This window comes from Metopolophium dirhodum, chromosome 1 (genome assembly GCF_019925205.1).
Source record: "Metopolophium dirhodum isolate CAU chromosome 1, ASM1992520v1, whole genome shotgun sequence".
Classification (NCBI taxonomy): domain Eukaryota; kingdom Metazoa; phylum Arthropoda; class Insecta; order Hemiptera; family Aphididae; genus Metopolophium; species Metopolophium dirhodum.
Window position 1 is genome coordinate 70,715,761 of NC_083560.1, and position 24,265 is coordinate 70,740,025.

Consider the following 24,265-nt stretch of genomic DNA (forward strand, 5'->3'; position numbering starts at 1 on the left):
ATAATATATGATATTCAGTATTCTCACTATATGTAATATTATATATTAGGTGTATACTATGTAGGGATATTATACAGGTACAGGGTAATTTCTGCTAACGTGCAACATTGACATTTTTTTATGATAGGTATTTCAAAGAATTCATGGCGTGTATAGGTATGCATGTATACAATTATACTGCAGCGTCTTCTGATTTTTGACATTTATAAGTATACCAATTTTTATGTAGGAACCTATCTCAAGTTTAGGTATAGCTATAACTCAGAAGCTACACGTTTGAAATTCAAGTTAAATACATCAACATTTCCAAAAATCACCACTTAATTTACAGTAAAAATAGTGGTTATCGTTTGGAAAATTAAAAGTGGGTGAGCAAGCTTGGTGAATCACTCTGTACTTATATAATATACAGGTTACAGGTAGGTATGCTCCAATTTCCGAAATGTACATTATATTATTGTTCACAAACTAGTTCACAGCACATAATATACCTAACGTACAAACTACCAATACAATTTAGTATATACTACTAAATAGTACCTACCATATACGTACCTACTGTATATAACTGTTATTTACCTATGCGTGTATATTTAGTTTTTAATTGTTGTGTTATTGTTCAATCGCATTGTATTTAGTATTAAATATATATATATTTTATATGTATATATAATATTATATAGATTAGAATATTTATGTATATATAAGATTACACATTTACACTTATATTACGCATTTTATCATTTATGAGCGATATTTACAAGCTATCTGTACATATAATATAATATAGCTGCCTAGCTGCTATATATTTAGTCAGTGGAGTACAACTGTACAAGGGTTACACCCAAAACTTAAAAGGTCATCGTTTGACCCAAGTGTGTACTTTGATTTGTGTGTGTGTTGTATATATATGAATATGATATATTTGGTATGTTTAGCCGTATAATAGGTGTATTATAATATATCTGAATATAAACACATAGAAACCTACTCAATATTATTTATAATACACGTTTTCGGGCATCACTATTATTCGTGTGGTCATTATAATTTATGATAGGTAGGTATTATTATAATGGTAGGTACATCGTACATAATATTATAGTATATGATATACACTATACGCGTTTATTAGTTTTAATAGGAGAATATAAATTATATAAATACGATATACCTATCAGCATAATATAACAATAATTACCATAAAAATATATAATTACTCTATAATATGCACAATTATAATAAAATAATGTAATAATTAAACATAGTAGGTAGGTAGATAATATATTATATATTTATATATTGCGTCGTCAGAACCTATCCATTTTCGTGCACTTAACGTATAATTATTACTGCTCTCATTTATGTGTAACATAATATACGCATAGTGTATAGGTACACTATACGTATAGGTAGTTGGTACAAAGGCATGTACGAGTGGTTTTTCACTCATTTTTTTTTCTTTCGAAATCGTTTCCACAGCGCGTGCACCGTGGCGGCAGCAGCAACAGCGGCGGCAACGGCCAACGGTATATACTATAATAATATACCTACTATACAGGCAGTAGAATATTTAATATCGGCTTTTGCGGACACGTCCTGGTGGAATCAACTCGTCATCGTAGTCCACGGTCTCTCGGTCCTACAGCTCCGTCATTTGCCATCGCAATACACCGTTATAATAATACCTAAGTATTATAATGCTGGTACGAGTGGTACGTATTAAATATCCGCATACCGTTTATAGTGAAATATTATCACCTTAAATCATTCTCATCGGCACGTCGTAATTTAATCAAGTACACAGCTGCAATGTAATAATACGAACATCAAAACGATATAATAGTTGGCGGGTACCTCTGTTGCCGCCGGTCTCGGACTATTATAGTATTATTATACGCAGCACCTCATAAAAATATATAATAATGATTCACAACGACACATTATTATAGTGCAGGCGTATTTATACTGGTTGGTCTCGAATGGTCGGAAACGTCTCCGCAATAGAAGTGTTCACTGTTCAATAATAATTACTAATAATTTTACTATTATTCTATAGGTACTTAAACATCGCGCGTGTAATAGATTATACATTTATACAATATAATATCACCAATGTAAAAATATACTCAACAATGGTTTTTTTTAGTATGAACCTAATTCTGTTTTATGTAAAAAGAGTTAAATTGTTATTATTTTTATCTTTTTATGAGAATATAATATTATAGCTACAGCTATAATTTAAACACAAACGACAAACATATATATAACAGCAATGTGTTAAACAACCACAAAACCTTGGCTCTATGGTCTTTACTTTATAATATTAGTTCATCAAAATACAACTAAAATATAATAGTAGGTACTTATACAATTATGCCTACCTAATGTATTATACTATTATGTAATAGGAATCGATTTATGATTATGCAAATGTATAGCACACGATGATGAATCATGGATGACATAATAAAATATGACGTGGTTTGATCAAGTCCAATAATTTATCCTTAGGTGGATATCCTGCAGTAAGATATTATGGGGGGGGGGGGTGAGGAGGGGGTCTTAAGTTTTTGGTAGTAAATAGATTTGTCAGGGGCTATTGCCCCTACATAGTACATACCCACCTGTATTAACGTTACAATATTTTACTTTTTATAGAACTTTTTGCTATATGTTAACAAAACTTACCGACAATAGAGGACTGGCCCGGCGTGCCTCTATTATATAGCACAGTGAGCCAGTACCAACTTATAAGTGTTGGGCCGTTAGAAAAGATATCTATAGGTAATTTGGTACCTATTTGTACTTTTTTTTTGTATAATGTTATTGTTATATTATAATATTATAATATTATATTGGACGTTTCATGCTGCGGTGGCCGTTGTCCGTTACAAACCACATATAGTAGCATTGATTAATGATTATAAATACTACAGTAAGTAGTATATTTTATAATCAACGATAGTAGGTAGGCACCTACATAATAAATAAATATTAATATGGACATCATTACATACAAAAATAAATAGTTTCTTTCTGGAAATGTTGTTGTCTTATCGGAGATTAAACGAAAAATAGGCTTTAGCTCGGAAAAATTATCACCAAGTTGAATTTCAGTATACACCTATTATTACGCCGTTATAAACAATGTGTAAAATATTCCCATCGATATTATAATATAGTTACGCGTAAAATATTATTCGATGTCAATGGTCACAAAACTATTATAATATCTCATTTTTCATTTTGTCGTAAGATAAAAGTATCAAACAAAAGTTTTATAGGAAAAAACCTGAAAAAAAAAATTGAAACTAGTTAAACGTAAAACGTACCTATACGTACGTATACGTTTTTAGCAAACATGAATGGTCATTACCAATACTTTGAATCAACATTTTAGCAGTAAACAAAAAGTTTTTGGAGATCTATCCCCCCCCCCCCTTAATAACATAAGTACCTATACCAAAGTCTCAAAAGTTCAATTCGAAAAACTTTAAACTTTTAGAACCAAACTAAACATCTAAAGTCTAGTTCACTTCAAAATTTGAACAATCTATTTAAGATACAATAAAATCAAAAAAAAAATGCCCAAAAGATTCACTATAATATATAATAATTGTTCTCTATCCAAGTTTTGAGATATATAAATATTAACTCTAACTACATTAGTTCATTATTTTTAATATGCGTTAAAATTACATTTAATGTTCCTATTTTAAAATAAGTACTTCATTTGTTGATAAGTGTTTAAATTTCAAGTCTCTAGACCATTATTTATTTACGACTTTAAATAATTAAAATTCATATTAATGATTTGACAAATTTACCGTTTTTAGTTCAATTTTACAGTCATTCTTAATTGTTTAAGATAAAAGCTCTTTGTAAAAAAATGTACAATTTTCTACAGTGTTTCCCAAATTACTGAAAAACTAAATTTCCTTCTTTCCAAAGAAAGATATAGATTAACTTTTTGAATCAGTATATATCTATCCAAAGATGTGTACACAGATTATTAATAAATTAGAAATAAATATCATTGTAAAACCAGTAGATCCCTTCACTCGAAATCTAAAATAATAATTGAATGTAGGTAAACATGGACACAATATTAATTTGACATGTAAAATATATATTATTATTTTAGGTTTAGGGGGTCAGGTATGCCCCACCCACCGTATCACTGTCACACACTCACACCTACTCGTATATTATTTATTGAACAATTAACGGCTTCAAAATCATTAGATTGATTTTATTTCATTTTTACAAGGACAATTTGGCACCTACCTGTCTGGCTATCTACTATACACCGGTGTCGAATAAATAATTTTAAATTTTTGCAGTGGCCTGCACTTTTTATGTATGTCGTATTAGTAATATAGGTAATATGTGAATCCTGTGACCTACAGTAAATAACTGCTGAAATAGGCATTATATCATATTAGGCAGGTAAACAAATGTTTCAGTATTTGGGTGTGTACATCGCATGACGTATATTATTATTACAGACTACAGTTATGAAACAATATTATTATTGTAACACATTTTTTGTACATTATGACGCATAGACTCTGTTTACACAACGACCTTCGGACGTGTCTCTCTGTAAAGGCCTAAAGTAAAGAGTATATACATTTTTATACCTTTTTCGTTCACCACCCGACACCCCGTCACCGCAAATGCGCGCTCCTTGCTCTATCGTAAATATTTCGCGAATAAAACTCTCTCGCACTTTCTCTCTCTCTCTCACGCGTGCACACCCGCTCTCCCATGTTTCCGACTCGGTCTCTCCCCTTGGACCCACCACACGCCCCACCAACACCGCCTTTGTCGCTGTCCGCGTCTTTCTCACTCAATCATCGCTGCCTTGTATATACTAATCTATGGCTGCCTTTTACACAGTACACGCGCCGACGCCCGCGCCTTACCCACTCCGTGACCCATCAACTATTAGACGATAAACGCGTCCGAGGGTTTTTTTTTAATATTATTATATTTTCACTATCAACATTATTTGATTTGTCAAAATTGTAAAAACCATCGATCGCGTTTCATTGTCGAAAACGTAAAACAATAATAATAGCATTGTTGGCGTTTCGTGCGGGCACGCAAATGAATCGAACAATAAGAGCGCCGCCGCCGCTAAGTACAGCTACAAAAACAGCAGGAACGCCAGCTACAGCCAACAGCGGCATCAGTGGCAATAGCTGTCGTGGTAGTACTCGCGGTAGACAGTAGTTGGACCAACGTCAGCGCACCAGTCGGTCCGTCGTCGTCCGGTTTGCGCTTCACGTCCACACGTCCGCCACCGCAATCTCAGATAACGCACGACGGCGACGCCGTTCACCGCTATCGGCATCTACTCTACAGTGTGGTGCATGCTATTGCGCTGCTCAATCGCAATCCGTTTCAGACGCTAGTCGCTACTACTGCTGCTGTGGCGTGCTATCGTGCTCGTCGTTCGCCTACTCGGTCGTGTGTCGATACAGTACCACGTAAAATTTCAAGTTTCGTGACCACTGCTATAATATTGCTCGCGACTAAGTTTACGATGTGAGTTTCTTGGTCCGCACAACGGCTACTCGGGCAACGTCGTCGTCGTCACAATGCCTTGAAATCTAGGTAACTATCCAACCCGTGTTGTTGTGTATCCCCATACATCTATAAATTGTGTACCCATGACTTGCGATGACTATCTATCGTGGGTCTGTTAGAACGTACACCGTTCGACCACCCGAACGCTGTCCTTGGTGGTCGGTGTAACGACATCAGCTGATGTACCTACTTAATATTAATCAAACATTCTAAATGAATGTTTATCTTATATTACTAGGAATTTGAGAGCTAAAAAAAAAATAGTTACTTTCCTTTTAAGTAAGAATTCAAATAGGTAGCGTTCAGTGTTAATGGAGATAGATGTACCTGCCTACATACCTAACTCCTATAAATTAAGTCTCCTTTAAATTCTATAGATCTAAAAGAAAAGCATTTTACACTTCTGTGTAGGTGCCTTCAATTTAATTTCAAATTTTAGTCTGTTTTGAAAATTAAGATTTATTTGCACTCAACTATGTAGATATCATATAGACCTTAATTACTTTAATTACATACCTATATCTACTTTAGTGTAAGTTTGGTACGTATACAATATCTATGTTTCTGCTATTAAACTGCTATTGATAAGAATAAATTGTTTATAATATGTAGATTTTAGGTACACTATGCAGAATGAATTAAATAAGTAAATAATATGTTAATGATCTACAATAGAACACTGCAAAAAAAAAAACTTCTCAAATAGGTAGTTAAATCTTATATTTAATAATTAACTCAAAAACTTAAATTTAAATAAAAATACAAGGGGGTATTATAATAGTGTAAAATCATTTGTTTATTTATTTCAATAATTATTTCAAATGTATTAGTTATAATAATTTATTAGGTACCATACTATTCAGTTTTAATTTCAATAAAATTTACTAACTTCATTATTATTTATTAGGTACATATTAAACTTATTTTAACTATAAAATTAACTCTTTTTTTTTTAATTTAATAATTTTTTTTTCTTAAAATGTTTATACCATTACTGTTATTTCTTTTTAAATTCTTGTAAAATCTATTATTTGTTGGAAATAATCAATGGTTTGGAGTAAATATCTCATATTTCATATTTAAATAATTTTATTGTGAATAAATAATACTAATTGTATCGATTACCTAGTACAGTTTTATCAAAACTAATAATTATATTCAATATAAATTTAAATTACTCCTTCAAAAATGAAATTACGATTAATAAATTCATAAGAATTAAATTAGATTATAAATACATATTTTAATATTTGAGAAAAACCATTGAATTCAAATTTGAATTTGATTGAAAACATATTATTATTGTTGATAAAATATTGTTCCTAAAATCTATCCGCCTAATTATATACTACCCATATTATACTAACTAAACAATAGGTACAACATTTTGTTAACACCTTATATATTTTATTTAATATAAAATGCTGTTAACTACCTTTTATTTAATACTTTACTATTAACTACATATCTCTGTAATTACCTATCTATTAGTGACCCAACTAGGATTTATTTTTGTATGGTTATTTAGAGTACAAACTTATATTATAAGCCATATTCAAATATTCAAAAATAATATACGATATACAAAGACATTTTGTAATAGCTCATTCATACATGTATGCACATTATGAAATATCGTTATATAGATTTAACAACTAAACAACAGTCATTTGTCAGATATCATCACATTGTATTGTGTAACTCAAAAATTGATAATTTGTATTTAAAAAAAAAACATTTTATGGAGGGTTACAAACCGCCCACTGGTTGCTCCATAGCCTAGAATTATTAGCTTATTAATATAATTTTTTAAACAGAATTATAATATATTTTTTTATTAATTAAACCCACAACAGTCCATTGTGTGACTAGATAGGATTACATAGTTGTGTTAATACTTGTACGATAAATGTATTATTATGTACTTATGGTTTATATATATTGTGTAATATATACAACTTTGTTTGATGGTTAAACACATAAGTATCTGTAAACAAATTTAATGAGACTTATTTTACTTAAACAAAAAGATAAGGTAACAGTGATTTTTATGAATATTTGTTGTATGTAATAAGAACTATAAGTGATTTGTATGAACTCGTAAAGATAACAATTTTTAAAACTATGATGATGGGTGAACCATTTACTATGCATTTTATACCTAATAATACCTTGGTAATAATCCAAAAAATTAAATAACTCCAATACTCCTATATTTTTTTTTCATTTGTAAATTTGTTATTAAATTTGAATTCAAAATTAAATGTTATACCTAACTAATCAAATATTAATTTTAAATTGAGTTTATAATATACTGTGAGTACTAAGCAATCAAATAGGTAGTAATCTGAGGAAAAATAATTATTAAATAAATAAATTAAAACAATTATATTGTATAAATAGTAATGTTTTTTGTATTAAGACTTACCCAAGTAGACTAAACAATTTGTATAGTAATAAACAATAAACAGTAAAAACAGTAAACCACAAATTAATTTTCTAAGGTTATTAATTAAAAAAATTAAAATGTATATTTTATATACATTATAATATATAAAATATATAATTATTTTAATATATAAATGTAAATTAATGCAAAAAAAATACAAATATAAATATTTGATTAAGTCTATTACATAAATGCAAGTTGGGTCAACTTTCTAGAGGCTACTACAGCACATCAACACGTAATGAATAATATAATAATAATATATTGATTATTTTTCGTGTTGATTTTGTTGTGTTTCATATTTGGGTATTAAAAATTAATTTCTTAAGGTACCTTTACTGTAGGAATATCTTATATCTCTATATTAAAGAGATGCATGAAACATTTTGAGATTTTTCTACTATCAAAAATAATTGTCAACCAAATTAAAAAGCAAAAACACATCAATACATTATGTTATAGTGACAAGTAACAATTGTTACCATCGATATACACCCGGACAAACATATTTGAACCCAAACATGGTGTGCCTGCGCTATAAAGACTGACTATAACGAAAAATCTAGTATATTTGACTATATACCTCTTCGTAATTCGATTCACAATAATTTTGTTTTTCTATTGTTGATTTACTTACTAGTAATTACTATTGTCTCAATTATTCACAACCCTGACTATGTACTAATATGTATTTTATAGTTTTGTTACTGTTCTAGTGTTAATTAATAAAATTTGCTAGTTTGTAGAAGAAGATATTGAAGATTTATTCTTACTCTAATAAATTCAGTTCTGACTTCTGATAACCATAGGCTGTAAAAGGTTCTATAACTGGATAGTCTTTCTTTTTGTTTTTTTAATTTAGATATTAATTTAATTTGTATTCAAAAATTAGTAATTACATAATTATTATAAATATATTAATAATTACAATAAAAAGTTAATTATCACATGAATAAATTATTAAAAATTAAAGAATTAGTTTTAATTAATATTTTAAATATAATTCAGTATAAATTTCATTCCCAAATCAATTGTTAACGACTCATAAATTATGAGCTTTAAAGTTAAATGTCAATAATGAATAAATATATACATACATAATTTCTTAATTATATTACATAAAAATAAAATAATGTACCTACTTGCTTTAAGTGACCTTGAAAGTTGAAATTTTACTATTGTGTGATGTTGATTTTTTTCTATCTGCTGGTGCTATATGATATTCCAAGGTTTCTGGAAAAAATATTAAATTTTTACTAAACCAAAACCTTACTTCATTCTGAAATCTTAATCCAAAATTAGGATAAGTATTTTTTTTTAAGTACCAAAAACGTCTTTGCTTAAATTAAAAATAAATCACTTCAAAGCAGTTTTAGGACAAAACTTTTTATCAAAATTAAAGAGAAAAATAATTTTGTATTTTGAAAACCTAGCTTTTTATTTTAAAAGTGAATTACTTATAGGTAAGGCTGAAAAACTGTAACTTCTAAAGAATATATTGAGACTGAAATTTGGAATACCCAATAAAATATATTGTTTCAATTTAATTATACAACTTAATATTGTACTTATATAACTAAAAATACACTAGTTTTAAATATAAATTCAAGTTGGGTATTATATTTTAATCTTTTCATTCATTTTTTTAGAGTGTATTTAAGTAGAAATATGTGAACAAGATCTTTATAGATGGTCAGGTTAGAGACAAAGAGCAAAGTATATGTAATCTTGTAATGATGTGTAATATTTCGGAACGCTTGAACTTTGTGCTTAAAATTGATTTTTTAGCACATCCTCAAAGTTGAAACCCCTATTAATGAATTAATATAAATTTTTTTTATAATTTGCTGTTATTTGAGATATAATCATATAAATTATATTTTTTATTTAATATATTATAAAATTACTTCAAAAGAAAATCTTGTCAATATTTTTTAAACAATTGACTGTGGTTAATACTTTTTCATTATTTTTTAAATTTTTATATCTTAAACAATGCTTCCCAAGCAAAAATGTGTTTTAATATCATAAAAAAATAAATAACTAATTTTTATTTAGAATTTTTTGTAATTTTAGGACATTTTTAATTAAACTATTCAAAACAAATTTATTTTATGATTTATATTGAATTTTACATTCAAATTATTTCAATTCAATTTTAAAACTATTTATTTTACAAAATAAAACTTTTTCGTAAAAATGGTATTATATTATTCATTTTTTGTATATTACTACCTATTTAATGTAAAGAGTATTGATTTATAAAATAAAATGAATAATTTTTTTGTTTTTTGGTATATTGACTTTTTTGTAGAATATTTTTAAAAAATACTGAGTAATTATTCAATGTTTTTTAGATCACCATCTTCCTTACCTATCATAAATTCACTATAAATCACAATAGGTTTCACAAAGATTTTTACATTTATTTTAATCAAAAGGCTAATAGTTTCTTGCTAATAATACAATAAAATTATAAGAATACTTATCTGGTATGTTATATTCAGAAATTAACTAAAGAGTTTATAATTTTTTTTTGAACATTGTTATTATTATAACAGTTAATAAAAATAATTTATATGCCTGAATATAAGAATATTTATTAATATTTTTTTAATTTATTTTTTTTTGTAATAAATTATTTTAGTACCTATGTTTAGTGCTCTATAGGATTTAGTTGGTTGTGTTCTTATTTCTATTTAGTTGATCAGGTAACACAAAACATCAATCACAGATTGTTAATTAATTTTCACAGATTGACTATTAAAACTATTAAATTTACTCCTTAATATTTTCTCAGCACAATATTGACTAATATTTTGTCCTTGTATTTAATTGACTAGTATTTTATTAATTATCGAGTTTGATCATTTTTCAACCAGTATAATACTTTGTATATATTATATAGTTTAAACAATATTTTCAAGGATAGTTTTTTATAAACTATATTAAACAAACAACGGTTTTTGTAATAATTTTAAATCAACTGTTTGATTTGGGTTTTAAAAATGTTTTTGATTTTTTCCTTTATTAAATATATTTGTCTTCTTAATTTTCCCCTGAATAACTTGATTGTGAATAATGAAGTTAATATTCATATACTTACTGTAATGTAAATTATATGTAATTGCATTATTAATCTATGATACAATTTTATCTTAACTATATGACTAGTAATTTGTCAATATATATTTTTCTGATTGTTTTGCTAAAACACATTGTACTAGTTGTCATTATTAAATGTATTCTGTATTTTTCAATACTAAAATTAATAATTAAAAGTGAATCATCTAAGTATATATTTAAATCAGTCTTAATAATATAGTATATTCATCTTTTATTATTTATACAATGCATATGTATGCATAAATATAAAATTAACACTATGTTATAATATGACAAGTGGTACAATTATCAAGCTTCCATAGTTTCTTCTATTAAAATATTTTCTACTTGATTTTCTAAGAAAGATCTGTGTCTATGAGACTATAAATATTTAATAGTAAATTCTAAAAATTTGAATTATTAATTGCATTAGGCATAACCAGATTATTCAGATCATTCCATAGTTAAGTAGAAAATCAAACAGCAAGTTCTTAAGCATTTTAATGAGTGTCTGTTATTTTGTCCGTATTATAAAATAATTATGTGTTTTTAGTAATGTGAAAGAGTTTTACATTATTTTAAATTGTGAACACAATGTAGGTATTTCTTAGTTTAACAAATTATTTAAATTTATTCTTAAGTTTAATACAAATCTTAAGAAACTGTGTTAAAAGGATATCACTACCTACTATTTGTTTTCTTTTTTTGACTCACGCAAATAGCAAATTTATGTTCAGTAAAACCAACCTTGTGATATAAGCATTAGTATTAGAGTGAATTGACCTATTTTCAAATATACAGTTAAGAACAAATATAATTTTTTATCTGTGCCTGTACATTAAATTGTTTACAATATTTAAATTTTAAATCTATTTTTCATACTTTAAATTTGATAATAGGTTGATTCTCTCTTGGTTCTAGCTTCAAAAAACTAGGATGGTTCTGCAGAATGCAAATTTGCTATGTTGCATGTGCGTCAGAAGAAAAACAAATAATGCGATGATATCCTCTTAATATTATATACTTCGAAAAATCTTAATTTTATCACTAATAATTAATTGTATTCAATAGTATGGAAATCCTCAAGGTGAATTCCAAATATAAAGTGAATAATTTGACCCATCAATATGGAACCAGTTGTGGAAGAAGTAAGAGACATTACCATTCGAAAAGTAACACGATGGTGTTGTTCAACAATCATGGTATTTGGAGGAGTAGTTCCATACATTCCACAATATCGAGAAATATACATCAAACAAGATGCGGAAGGCTTCTCAATGTATGTATGCCTTGCACTTTTAGTTGCGAACACTTTGAGAATATTATTTTGGTAAGTGTTAATTGCTTAGTAATTATTTGAAAACATTTATTTAAAATTATATAACTTAATTATAGGTTTGGTAAACGTTATGAGCTTCCATTACTATTCCAAAGTATTGTTATGAATATTATGATGTTACTTATGATACACTTGTGTGTAAAAGTTCGCAACAAAACACAGTTAATCAGAGGACCAGACAGATATTTTACTGGTATACTTTGTATAATATGTTTTTAGCCTTTTTCATTTTTTTATAAATTATTTGATATTCAGATAAAGTAATTAATTATTTTTATAATTCTTTATAGATTTTGACTGGCATTACTTTTGGCAATGGACAGACTTTCAATCTTATATAGATTTTTTAATCGCTATGAGTATTTGTCTTTCCATTATAACATTCATATTTCTGCATAATGTTATATTCATTGAAATAATCGGATTTCTTGCTCTCCTAACTGAAGCCATGTTGGGTGTTCCTCAACTAGTCAAAAACTTAAGAAATCGTTCTACGGAAGGAATGAGGTATTTATTAATATTTAGATTTAAATTATGACATTCTATTTTCTCACTTTGTGTACCTACTTAATAAAAGTATTAAATTAAAATTATTACAGATGCCTATAGTAAAAATGATTTTTATTTTTAAATTATGAAACACTTATCTCTTATCTTGCTATAAGGAGATCTCAAAATTCTTATAATCTAAGGTGTTGTATGAATTTAGGTACCTAAATATTTATTATTTCAATCAATATAATAAAGGCTTTAAAAATATTTTAATTGTCATCCATATAATATAGTTCTCATAATTATTAGCATAGGAAAACTATAAGTTAATTAAATTATTTTAATTTGATCCATGAAGATTTAAACTAAGGATACTGCACTTTCAAATAAAATGCCACTTATATCTGTTTGTGAAAAAAGGATTGCAAACTACCACTAGGTATACTCCAGTCACATATCACATTATAAATTACATTACACATTAATAGTATATTATTTAATGTATTTTGGGCATTGCAAATAATGTGTCTTAAAAATAGTTTTTATAATCAAATATAGTAATATCACAAAAAAATTCATTAATTTTGTTTGATTATTCAAAAAGATAAATAAATTATAATAATTTCCATTACAGTATTATATATTATTATATTATATTATATTATTACTGTATACTGTTGACCATTTTAATGTAATAAATATTTGTTTTTTGTAATCATGACAATAGTACAATAATATTTTGAACAACATCATTATTAACTATAAAAATAAACTCCCATTTGTGTAATGCAATTTATCTCCAGGCTTATTGAATCTTATTTCATACAGACCGATATGTACTTACACAATTTTTATTAACCGATATGGAAGTTCCTTAGTTTTCATCTTCATGGTCGACTTTAGCTAGGTAATGTATTAGTATTTTATTTTTGAATTCTATTAAAACTAGAAAACCTGAATCTCATTTTGAATAGCCAATTAAACTAATTCCCATCTTCAATTGTATTAATATAGAATATTTATAAATTATAATAGGTATATTATTCTTATAGAATATATTATTATAGAGGTGTAATTATTAAAACCAAATAATATTATATTATACATTTTATATATTTCATATATATTTGTTAATGGCCAAGAATCTTAGAAATAACTTCAAGTTTTGTTTAATAGTGTTACAATGGTGTTACTTTGGACAACTGGAGATGCATTTAAGACATGTTACTTTGTAAGTCGAAAAGCGCCTCTACAATTCTGGATGTGTGGTACACTTCAGGTTATGATAGATCTGACAATACTTGGTCAAGTAGTCTGGTACCGTAATGAACCACCCTATAAAATTCCTCGAATAGACTGATGTGTAAATTAAATATCTCGATATAATATTTTTTAAATTGTCCAAGCTAAGATTGTTATTATCATTGTTAGATCTTCTAATCTCAAATTAGACGTTGATTGTAGTTTGTTAATGTTTGTTTATTTAGTGAATTTTATTTATTTATTTATTTAATTTTACTGTATCAGTTAGTTGATCATCAATATTTTATTAAACTTTATTAAATGCATCAATCTCCATCAATTGTATTTGCTATAGACTGTTAAAAATAAGAATATATTATTAAAAATATTTGTATGATTCGATTTTATGAGAATTTCTCAACCAATAATTTGTTGCACAAATGTAATTGAAACAACATATATATCACCACATGTTATTTTATAGATTTTAGAGCATGTACCTTCAAAATAGTTATTGTTAAATAGACAGAAATTTGTATTGTGCCTACACTGAGTAAACTAGAGACTAGATCAATATATATTTTGTTGTGTTTAGGGCCCATTACTCGGTCACATTCTTGACTTTACTACCCTATAAAATATTAGTATATCAATTTATTAGTTACTGTAAATAATTTGTTGATACTTTATATTGTTTCTATGTTATTATTTACTTCCTTATATTATATGATATATAATTGTTAAAACAAAAAAAAAATAACAAATGACAGATTTTTTCAATTGTACTTCTCCGTCTTTGAATAATCTTTTTGTATAAAAATAATTAGTCATACTCTGTACTCAGCATCTTTTTATATAGTCTTCCAAGTGCACAAATAAATTGTAATATTTTAAATAACTATTTAACTATATTTGCATTTAATTTTAATAACATTGATTTGAACATAGATTTCAATAAAAAATATTCATATAACATTTACTTAATTCCAATATTCTTACATTATACAACTTAAATTTGTATTATACCTACTTAGGTAATAATATTAAATATAAAAAAAAATCCAAAAAATATTTTTATTTTATTAATAACTGGTTTAAAAGCAACGAAAGTTACAATATTTGGTTGGACATTTATTTTTAACATCATTCTATGACTTTTGTAAAAAATAAAAAATAAAATAGGAATAATAATTGAAAAGTAATAATTTTATGTAGACATTTTGCAAATTAAATTTATTGTATTTGGTAAATTTATTCAAATATTATTAATATTAGTGTTCATATAACTTAATAATATTTTAACTTGTAAGGCGGAGAAGTATTTGAACAAAGTTAATCATTAATATAATAATTAATAATATAAAATATGAGAGAATATTAAATATTTATGCATTTATAATTTATATATTAATGATTAATTGTAATTAATAAGTATTTGTTTATTACAATTTAAAATTTGTGAAACTAATAATATTATAAATTATAATCTTAATTAAATAGTTGAGATGTTGGTGCCTGTATTTTAAGTTACTGAGCTATTTTTAAAATACCTATATTTACTATATAGAATACCTATAATGTCAAACATTTGTGATAGCTTTCGAGTCATTATTAATATTTAAACCTTAAATGTTTTTTGTTTAGTAATGGGTATAAATATTTTATGAAAATAATTTGTATATGTAGTATGTAATTAATTGCTTATTATATATCTAATTGTAATTAAGTCCAAAAATGTATTTAGACATGTCCTTATTTCAGAAATTATGGCGCTTTATTGCGTGTTATAGTAGATTCACGTTCCTTATGTTTTTCATTACAATATTGACGCACAATACTTTTTTCAATACTTTTGAAAAAAAAACCTCAATTTTTAAACTATAACAATTCTGAAATTATGGATATCTCTGAATGCATTTCTGGTAATGTCACAAAATTGAATTATTTGTATATTTTTTTTTTTTTCATCAAACGGCTGTGTCGTCTTTTAAAGTAATAATAGATTATATTTATAAATTATTAAACAGCCTCCTTTTATTATTCATACAAAATTGTCCTGTTGAACTTGATGCTCGATTAATTAGAATTTGTTTTTATTAAAAATTACTTTATTTACTGTTGACTATACTTTTACACTATAATATGTCACATTATTAACTATTTTTTTTGAAATCGGCTGATATCTGACCACTAAGTCTTCCCTTATTTTCTCACATGATTACTTTCAAACTGCACATACATTTTTACATTTTATTATTCTCTCTTGGTCACACATTAATTATGAACTTTTGTTGTATTTAATTGTATGTTTTATTCAACACTTGAATATCATATATTTCACCATTTAATTATTCAACTTCAAATATTTTGAAATAGTATTTTAATATTTAAATACTACTATTATTTATTTTTTTTTAAAGTTATTTAATAATAATGCGTTATTACAAATCAGTGTCTCATTGTCCCAAAAGTTTAAATGAATCTCATGCTTCATTTTCCAATTTATAACTATTCTCAAAAACATTGTTCCAATTATTCGATTTTAACTTAGCATAATGAAGAATTAGATGTTAATGAAATGTGAATTGTAAATTGTATGTTATTTAATTATTAGTACTAATGTTATATTATTGTATTGGAGGCAGTGGCTTCAAACCAAAAATAATAATATATATATTTTTTTTGTTATTCTCTGCTTAATAGATAAATTTATAATTTTGTATCTTAAATGTACTTTTGATGGTAATTCAAATTTCAAACCCATTAATTATTTAAAATTTTCTATTGTTTAGGTTTTAATGGTTTCCTTATCAAAATCATTAAAATTTAGGTCAAATTTACTTATAATAATGTGTGTATAATTTGCTTCACAATGCTATACTGAATGTGTACAATAGAAACATGTTAAGTAGTATAATATTGTGATTATAATTTAATGGATATTTCTCCAGAAAACTAAACTTCATGACACCAATAAATTTTTGTTTATAATTAATTATATCAATTATAAAATCATGTAAAAATCTGTATTAAGACTGTCTGTCTTTGGTATTTGCAACAGCTTACAATCGCGTTGAAACGAATTTTTCTATAAACTATTGACATTTGCCCTCATTTTCAGTAGGTAACAATAACAACTAACAAGTAACAACAATATGAATAATAACAAAATCCGTCCTATTCTGATTCATGTATAACTGATATTTTCAACAATATCCGCCAGGTCACCATTGACAGGCACTTTAAACCATATTATTACGTTTTGACTTTTGAGTTTTAGCATAACATTCTGCGAGAAGTATCTAATTCAGCTCGTCATTTTTATTACGTAGGTAACCATATATGTATATATTATTCCGTATACTGTAGTAATTCAATTAATGCTGTGGTCCATCTCGCTTTTGAGTCCCTGTTAGAAACCTCTGGTATCTTTTTTTTTAGTAGTTTGATAAGTTGTGGTAACTTGAGTTTCTATGCCATTACCTATGCGCTATTTACGAGACACGTCTTGTGTGTTAGGTATATAATAAGTATATACTAAGGTACCTACCCCCGCGATGGAAAAGCAGTAAGCACACGCTCGTTACAGCAAACCTAATGACATTAGGTTAATGTCCTAATGCATCAATACATCATGTATAACCATATACATTAGATTTCCCTTCTCGGCATCAGTTTCATGTGTGTTTATACGTGTTTACTGCAGTATAATGTCCCGCTCCCCTCGCACTGCCATCCACCCCTATCGTCATCCCATTTTCGGAGCGTTCAAATATTACTATACAATTTCGCACGGTCGTCGTGCTCAGAGTAATAAAAGTATATTGACATAATATTTCGTTTCAAATTATTATTTATCAGTATAAGTTTTTTGATCGGTAGTGTTTGCGTTTGTGTGTTGTGTGCACAGCATATTGATTCTGCCCGCATTGACGTCGTATGTGTTCCAACACTTATGTAAACATAATAATATATTATATTAAAACATTATGAGTTATTATGATGTAGGTAGTTTTTACGGAAATTTTCGTTCGATAGTTGAGCATTACCGTTCTACGTGTTCTCGCGGCAACCGCACAACCACACTCCCCCCCCCCCCCCCCACTAAAAACCCCAACTCATAGTGCGTTAAGAGCGACTAATCTCACTATAGTCACGAAACTATGATTAATATAATATGTACCTAATGATAATTGTAGGTATATAGCAATGTCCAGCTCTTGTTTAAAAAAAAAACTCGTACCTATAATACTGCACACGCTGATGTCAAGCTCAAAATTTGCGTAGGTGTAAAAAGTTGTAAAAAAAAAATAATCAAACATTTGAACGCATTACATGAGCTGCATCGTTTTTAAAACTCGTACCTACAATTATATACATTTGCATTTTCGTACTGCACATAATATTATATTATTTGTCGTACTGCACATTAAAATAGGGGCTGGTCCGATTTCATATCATGTGAAACACCCAAGTACAAAAATGTGCGAGAACACGCACGCACGTCTAATGCTGCAATATATTTTTATTTAGAAACCGTCCACTCTTTTTTTTGGAGACCTTATTACTTACTACCCCCCTCACACCACACACACACACTTATATATTATATATAACGTGTAGCGGGCCACAGATAAATTTGTAAAACGTTTACACAAATAGTAGGTATGCGTGTGTGTTTGTTAGTAGAAACTCCCTAGTTATAAGAAATATTCTATAACCGCCTGTATATATTATTTGGTCGTTATTATTATGTTTTGTTTTAGGTATATAGTTTTAACAATATATTTTGTTTATATTTCTGTATTCGAGTGTTCACAACGACCGTATTATAATATTATATATCTTTAATAGTCATGTACTCATGTGTACAATTATATACATGTCCACTTTTACGGTCAATTCGTGCACGTGTGATGACTGAAGCTTAAACTTTTAAATATCATCACCATCATCATTTACTCCTCAATCCCATCACTACACATAGGTATACCGTATTACGCACAGGTAATACTAATATCTACCAATTCTAATTTAACGTTTTTATATTATATTGTGCTTGGAATCTGTTGACGCGTCGCTTTTTTTTCTAATCGATATAATTATGTATAGACTTGTCCCCGTAGAAGGGGACGTAGCTCGCTTGATAAATCGGTAGTTTTTCATTCGCGTTTTTTTTCCTACTCCGTTGAATACGTCGTCTACTCGCTTGGACTTTTGCGGTTGATGAACGATACCGATCACGCCGTCGCGCCCGTGATGATGACCGATTTAGTTCTATTCGTGTCTACCGGACATCGCCCGTTCGTTCTCAGTGTATGAAGCGGTGTAACGCGGTCGCGTGTCGATGAGTACCTATAATGACAATGGTGTTGTATGAAAAATTTAAATCAGAGAGATAGGAATTGTCCATCCGCTTGTACGATAATATTGTGTAATAAATAATAATGATATATGTATTGTCCACCACACCAGTTAACTGCTGCAACTGCTTGATTATATACCTACCTACCGAATAGATCTCGATAATAATATATTAATATAGGTATCCCATAGTTTTGTACACGCACATACATATATATGCATATTAATGAATATATATTATTATTACGTCATATTATTGTGTTAGTTGACACGTTTTTGTATTGTATTACGATGTACCTACCTACACTAATATTGTTTATTGTTCTGTTTATTGTTAGTATTACATGTGTATTGACTATATACCGTTTAGTATGTGTTATTAAAAAAAACTGAAATTTTATTTTTATTTCAATAAAATTGTCGTTATTACACCGCTAATTGCGTACTGTGTTATTTTATTTGCCCTTCGCCCCGTTATATACATACAATAGGTACTATGATGTATAAATGATAAACCTTATTTTATACAATAGGTATAGGTATACCGCATCCATACGAACAAAGGTGGGCAAGTTAAGTTAAAAGATAACAAAAAAAAATTTAACTTGATAAGTTTAAAGTTAAGATAGAAAATGAAATTAACTTAACTCAGTTAAAAAAAAGTTTTTTTCAAGTTACAATATTTTTAAGTCATAATCTGCCTTAGTATTTTGTTATACACAAACATTTACCAAGATGTTTGATACTGTGTAAAAAATTAGATTATTATGATAAACAATTAGAAAATAAATGACCAAAATCAAAAAGAGTCAACGAATCAGAATCAGTATTGTGTAGATCAGCGGTTCTTAACCTTTTGTAGAACACGGACCCCCGATGAAAGATTTTTTTACAAAACATCAAGTTATCATAACCAAAATTATTATTAATTTTATTTCATCATCAACGTCAGAATTCTTCCTTTTTAAATTTAACCAACGTTCCATTTAAACTTAAATGTCTTTAAGATAATTTGAAAAAATATCACGTATTAATCGTAAATTATGTAGGTATAAAACTGATAAACTGCACTTATTGGTAGTAATATACGACTGCCAATTTCAGTGCTGTATGCTTGTACAATTCAAATGAACGAGAAAAACTGATAAATAAATATTCATAATAAAATTATTAGGTTTAGATACTTAATAGTATCGAATTCCACATTGTCATCGGTGTAATAAAGATAAGATAGGTTTATCTCTTACAATATAAGATATATTTTATAATTTTATATGAAACAAAAACATTGTAATAATGCACTCATGTCACGTATTGACTTATGTTAGGTGGTAAGGCTGCCGTGGACCCCCGAAATGAGTATTGCGGACCCCCAGGGGGGCGCGGACTACAGGTTAAGAACCACTAGTGTAGATGATTCTGCACGACACGAAAAGAAAATTAACTTAACTGCACAACAATGATAATTAACTATAAAAAGTTAAGTTACAACAATACAAATTTTAACTGAAAAAAGTTAATAAGTTAAAAACAAAACTAATTAACTAGTTAATGCCCACCTTCGCATAGGTGCGACGGTAGATATTATAAAAGAATCTCGGATCATAATAAAAGCTTTCGATTTTGAGTGGCGTAGCGAAGAGGGGTGCGTTGTATAGGTGTATTAACTATTAACCTTCCCTCCTCAGCCGTGTTATGTACCTATAACCTATACTTAAAATAAAATTATTAAAAATAATATATAGTATTTCAGTATCTATATTATAGCCATTATTCGATGTATACATTTTCAGTATATATATATACTATATTGACATCTATATATCTTGTTAGGTAGTATATTATAGTATATTTTATTTTTTCCACCAAGGTTGTTATTTTCAATTTTTCATAACGTCCTCTCTTGCAGAAAATTTCTGGCTACGTGCCTGATTTATATGGACAACAGTAGAATACATTTTGTAATTTCACCACCTTTCACGCTGCATATAATACCTACATTATTACATTGACGTAATTTTGAAGAATATGGTGTAATGAGTCCTTTTTGCCCGGTTATAATTTCTAAAGACTTATTGGGCTGTTGTTGTAATCTTGAGAGTTTATAGATCCGACTGCGTCTCCTGAAAATAAAGAAATACATTTTTAACCAATATTATATATTTTATAATTTAATATAGGTATTGTACCAACACTAGGTACAGTTTAATGAAACAGGAATGACCGGAGGAGTTAACACTTAACTGTATTGTTAAAAACAAAAACCCTTGGAGGAACAAACTTTTATTATTTGGAAAAGGCCAGGAAAACATTTTATCACCGTTTAAGAAAACCTGAAATTATTTCACTGGTTATTTACTTATATATTTCGATAAAAGTATTGTGCGTGATTATTAACGTCCAAAGTAACAAGCGAACCTAAACTCTTAAACATCTACTATAGTAAAAATTCAATCCAACGAAATATTGTAATAAAAGTATTTAATCGCTTTTTAATTACCTACATAAAATACGATTTAAATACCTTTAAATTCTATTATTATGGTAGACATTCAAGCATTTTAAATACATTCTAAGTAGTAAATACCTACCTACAATCTACACGCCATAGGTTATATGTAGGGTATTTGTAGCCATACAACCATAAATAGGACCATAATTTAAATTGCCTAAAACTATCAACAAATAACTTTTTCAACGCAATAATGCCCTTAAAAAATTAACAACATTTTTTATAGGGTTTCAATTACGCAACTGATAGGAAGACGAGGATTTAACTTTTGGCATTAAGTCCTAGTAATTACAACACATCCGATAATCGTTGAAGATAGATAAAGACGTTGTCACTTTCATGTATAGAAGATAGAACGATGTCCTTTGGTATGGATTAAAAATACCTAAAAACTATTAAAGCAAATATTATAGAAACAATATTTCTTAATATCTATTTTTACTTTCTTAGTTAAACATTGAAAGTTCGTACAGTGTATTATGCACTAAAAATTAATAAAATGACCGGAAAATGCTGATTATAGAAAAACACGAAAAAATAAAAAATAAAAATGTCACCTTTGTTGTATCTGTTATATATAAAAGAAAATGATGTATCTACTTGGAATGCATTGTCCTAAGCATGCACTTGCCATTCAAATTTGGGCCCTTCTTATAAGTATTTCATCGATAAACATAAGTCATAACCAATGGGTAAATCTTTAAATGTCTTTAAGACATAACGAATATGTTTGATAATACATTTTTATTCAAACTGTATATAGGTAGATAAGAACGTATCTAAATATTGTATGTTTAAGAGTGTTAAAGTTATAGACAAACATATTGACATAATGACATACCTATACCACCTGTGTTGTTATGTTCCAAGTAATCTTTAGCTTCTATCTAATATATACTTATGTACTAGTATAAGTATAAGTTTAAGTGTTTAACCAGTGCTTGATATTTTTTTGGGGGAGTGAGGTTCAGTGCGACCAAGCACTGTAACTAAATGTTCAGATATTTTAGTATACCCATACTTTTTCTCGAAGTATAGGAGTATAGGACTCTAAAGACTTAATTTAGGATTTTTACAAAATTATAGTTAGGTAATAATTTTTTTCTTTTTAAATGTGTGCAAGTTTATTGGATACAATATGGTAATTATGTAATAATTAGATGCGTTTAATATTTGAAATAAACCTGCAGCGGTCTTTCGATCTAAAGTTGTGGCTCTCCAGGCCAAAATTAATTATTTTATTATATAAAAACTATTGAATATGTTTTGTGCTAAAAATATTTTTTTGTTTTTATATGAATATAAAAGTCGTTATTTTTTGAATCGAAAATTAAAAATATGCATCACAAAAATCATTTTGACGGTACTTAATAGTTATAATTAAAGACCGGATTTATATTCTCTTAAAATACCTTAAATATGATGCTAATATTCTCGAAAAAACCTTAAAATATTCTCATTATATTCTCTTAAAAATTTAAAAAATATGCAAAAATAATCAATAAACATCATTATATTTACTTTAATATGCATTTAAAATTTTTTTTTTTTCAATTTTATATTAATAGTGAGTTAATTATTAGGTATTTAAAGTTTCGTATTCTAATGGAAAATTATTGCACTTTAATAAGAGTTGTAAATGACATAATAAAAAATTGTAAATGTTCAAAAAATTTTTTTCTGGGTACCGTAATATTAAAATTAAAAATAAATACAAATTTTTTCTCACAATTTACGAAATATTCCAAAATATGCTAAATGAGTTAAATATTCTCTAACCCATAAAATATTCTCAAATATGCAAAAAAAACTTTTTTCTATGCATTCAGAATTGAACAAATCATCCACATTTTTTACTCTCATAAGACTGCATAGACCCAGTAACGATATGTAAAAACATATAAATCCGGTCTTTAGTTATAATACTATAATATTGAAACAAAAATTGTTAGTAACTCTTTGAAAACTAGGAAATTTTGAAATTTTGACTCATTCGTTTCAAAAGGTTTCCGACTTCTGGTATAAACTATAAGATAGTAAGTGGGGTAAAATACGCGTTAAGAGGACGCTACACCCGCATGTGTTGTCTCCGTCTTACAAATGTACAACATAGCAAAAACTGTTTTGCGCGGGAAAGAACCGAGAAACCTACAATCATAACTAA

The 24,265-nt window shown here is 27.4% G+C and overlaps 1 protein-coding gene across 2 annotated transcripts; it reads left to right on the top strand.

The window, feature by feature from the left end:
- The first annotated feature begins 1,461 nt into the window (after positions 1 to 1,461).
- LOC132934228 (solute carrier family 66 member 2) lies at positions 1,462 to 20,028 on the top strand. Of its 2 annotated transcripts, none has more exons than XM_061000509.1 (5): positions 1,462 to 1,715; positions 12,224 to 12,482; positions 12,548 to 12,684; positions 12,782 to 12,998; positions 14,160 to 20,028. In XM_061000509.1, the coding sequence occupies exons 2-5, from the start codon at positions 12,280 to 12,282 to the stop codon at positions 14,341 to 14,343; spliced, it is 741 nt and encodes a 246-aa protein (XP_060856492.1). In that variant the 5' UTR covers positions 1,462 to 1,715; positions 12,224 to 12,279; the 3' UTR covers positions 14,344 to 20,028. The 2 variants fall into 2 exon arrangements, with proteins under 2 accessions (XP_060856492.1, XP_060856491.1); XM_061000508.1 differs by lacking the exon at positions 1,462 to 1,715 and adding an exon at positions 4,032 to 5,625.
- Positions 20,029 to 24,265: the final 4,237 nt, after the last annotated feature.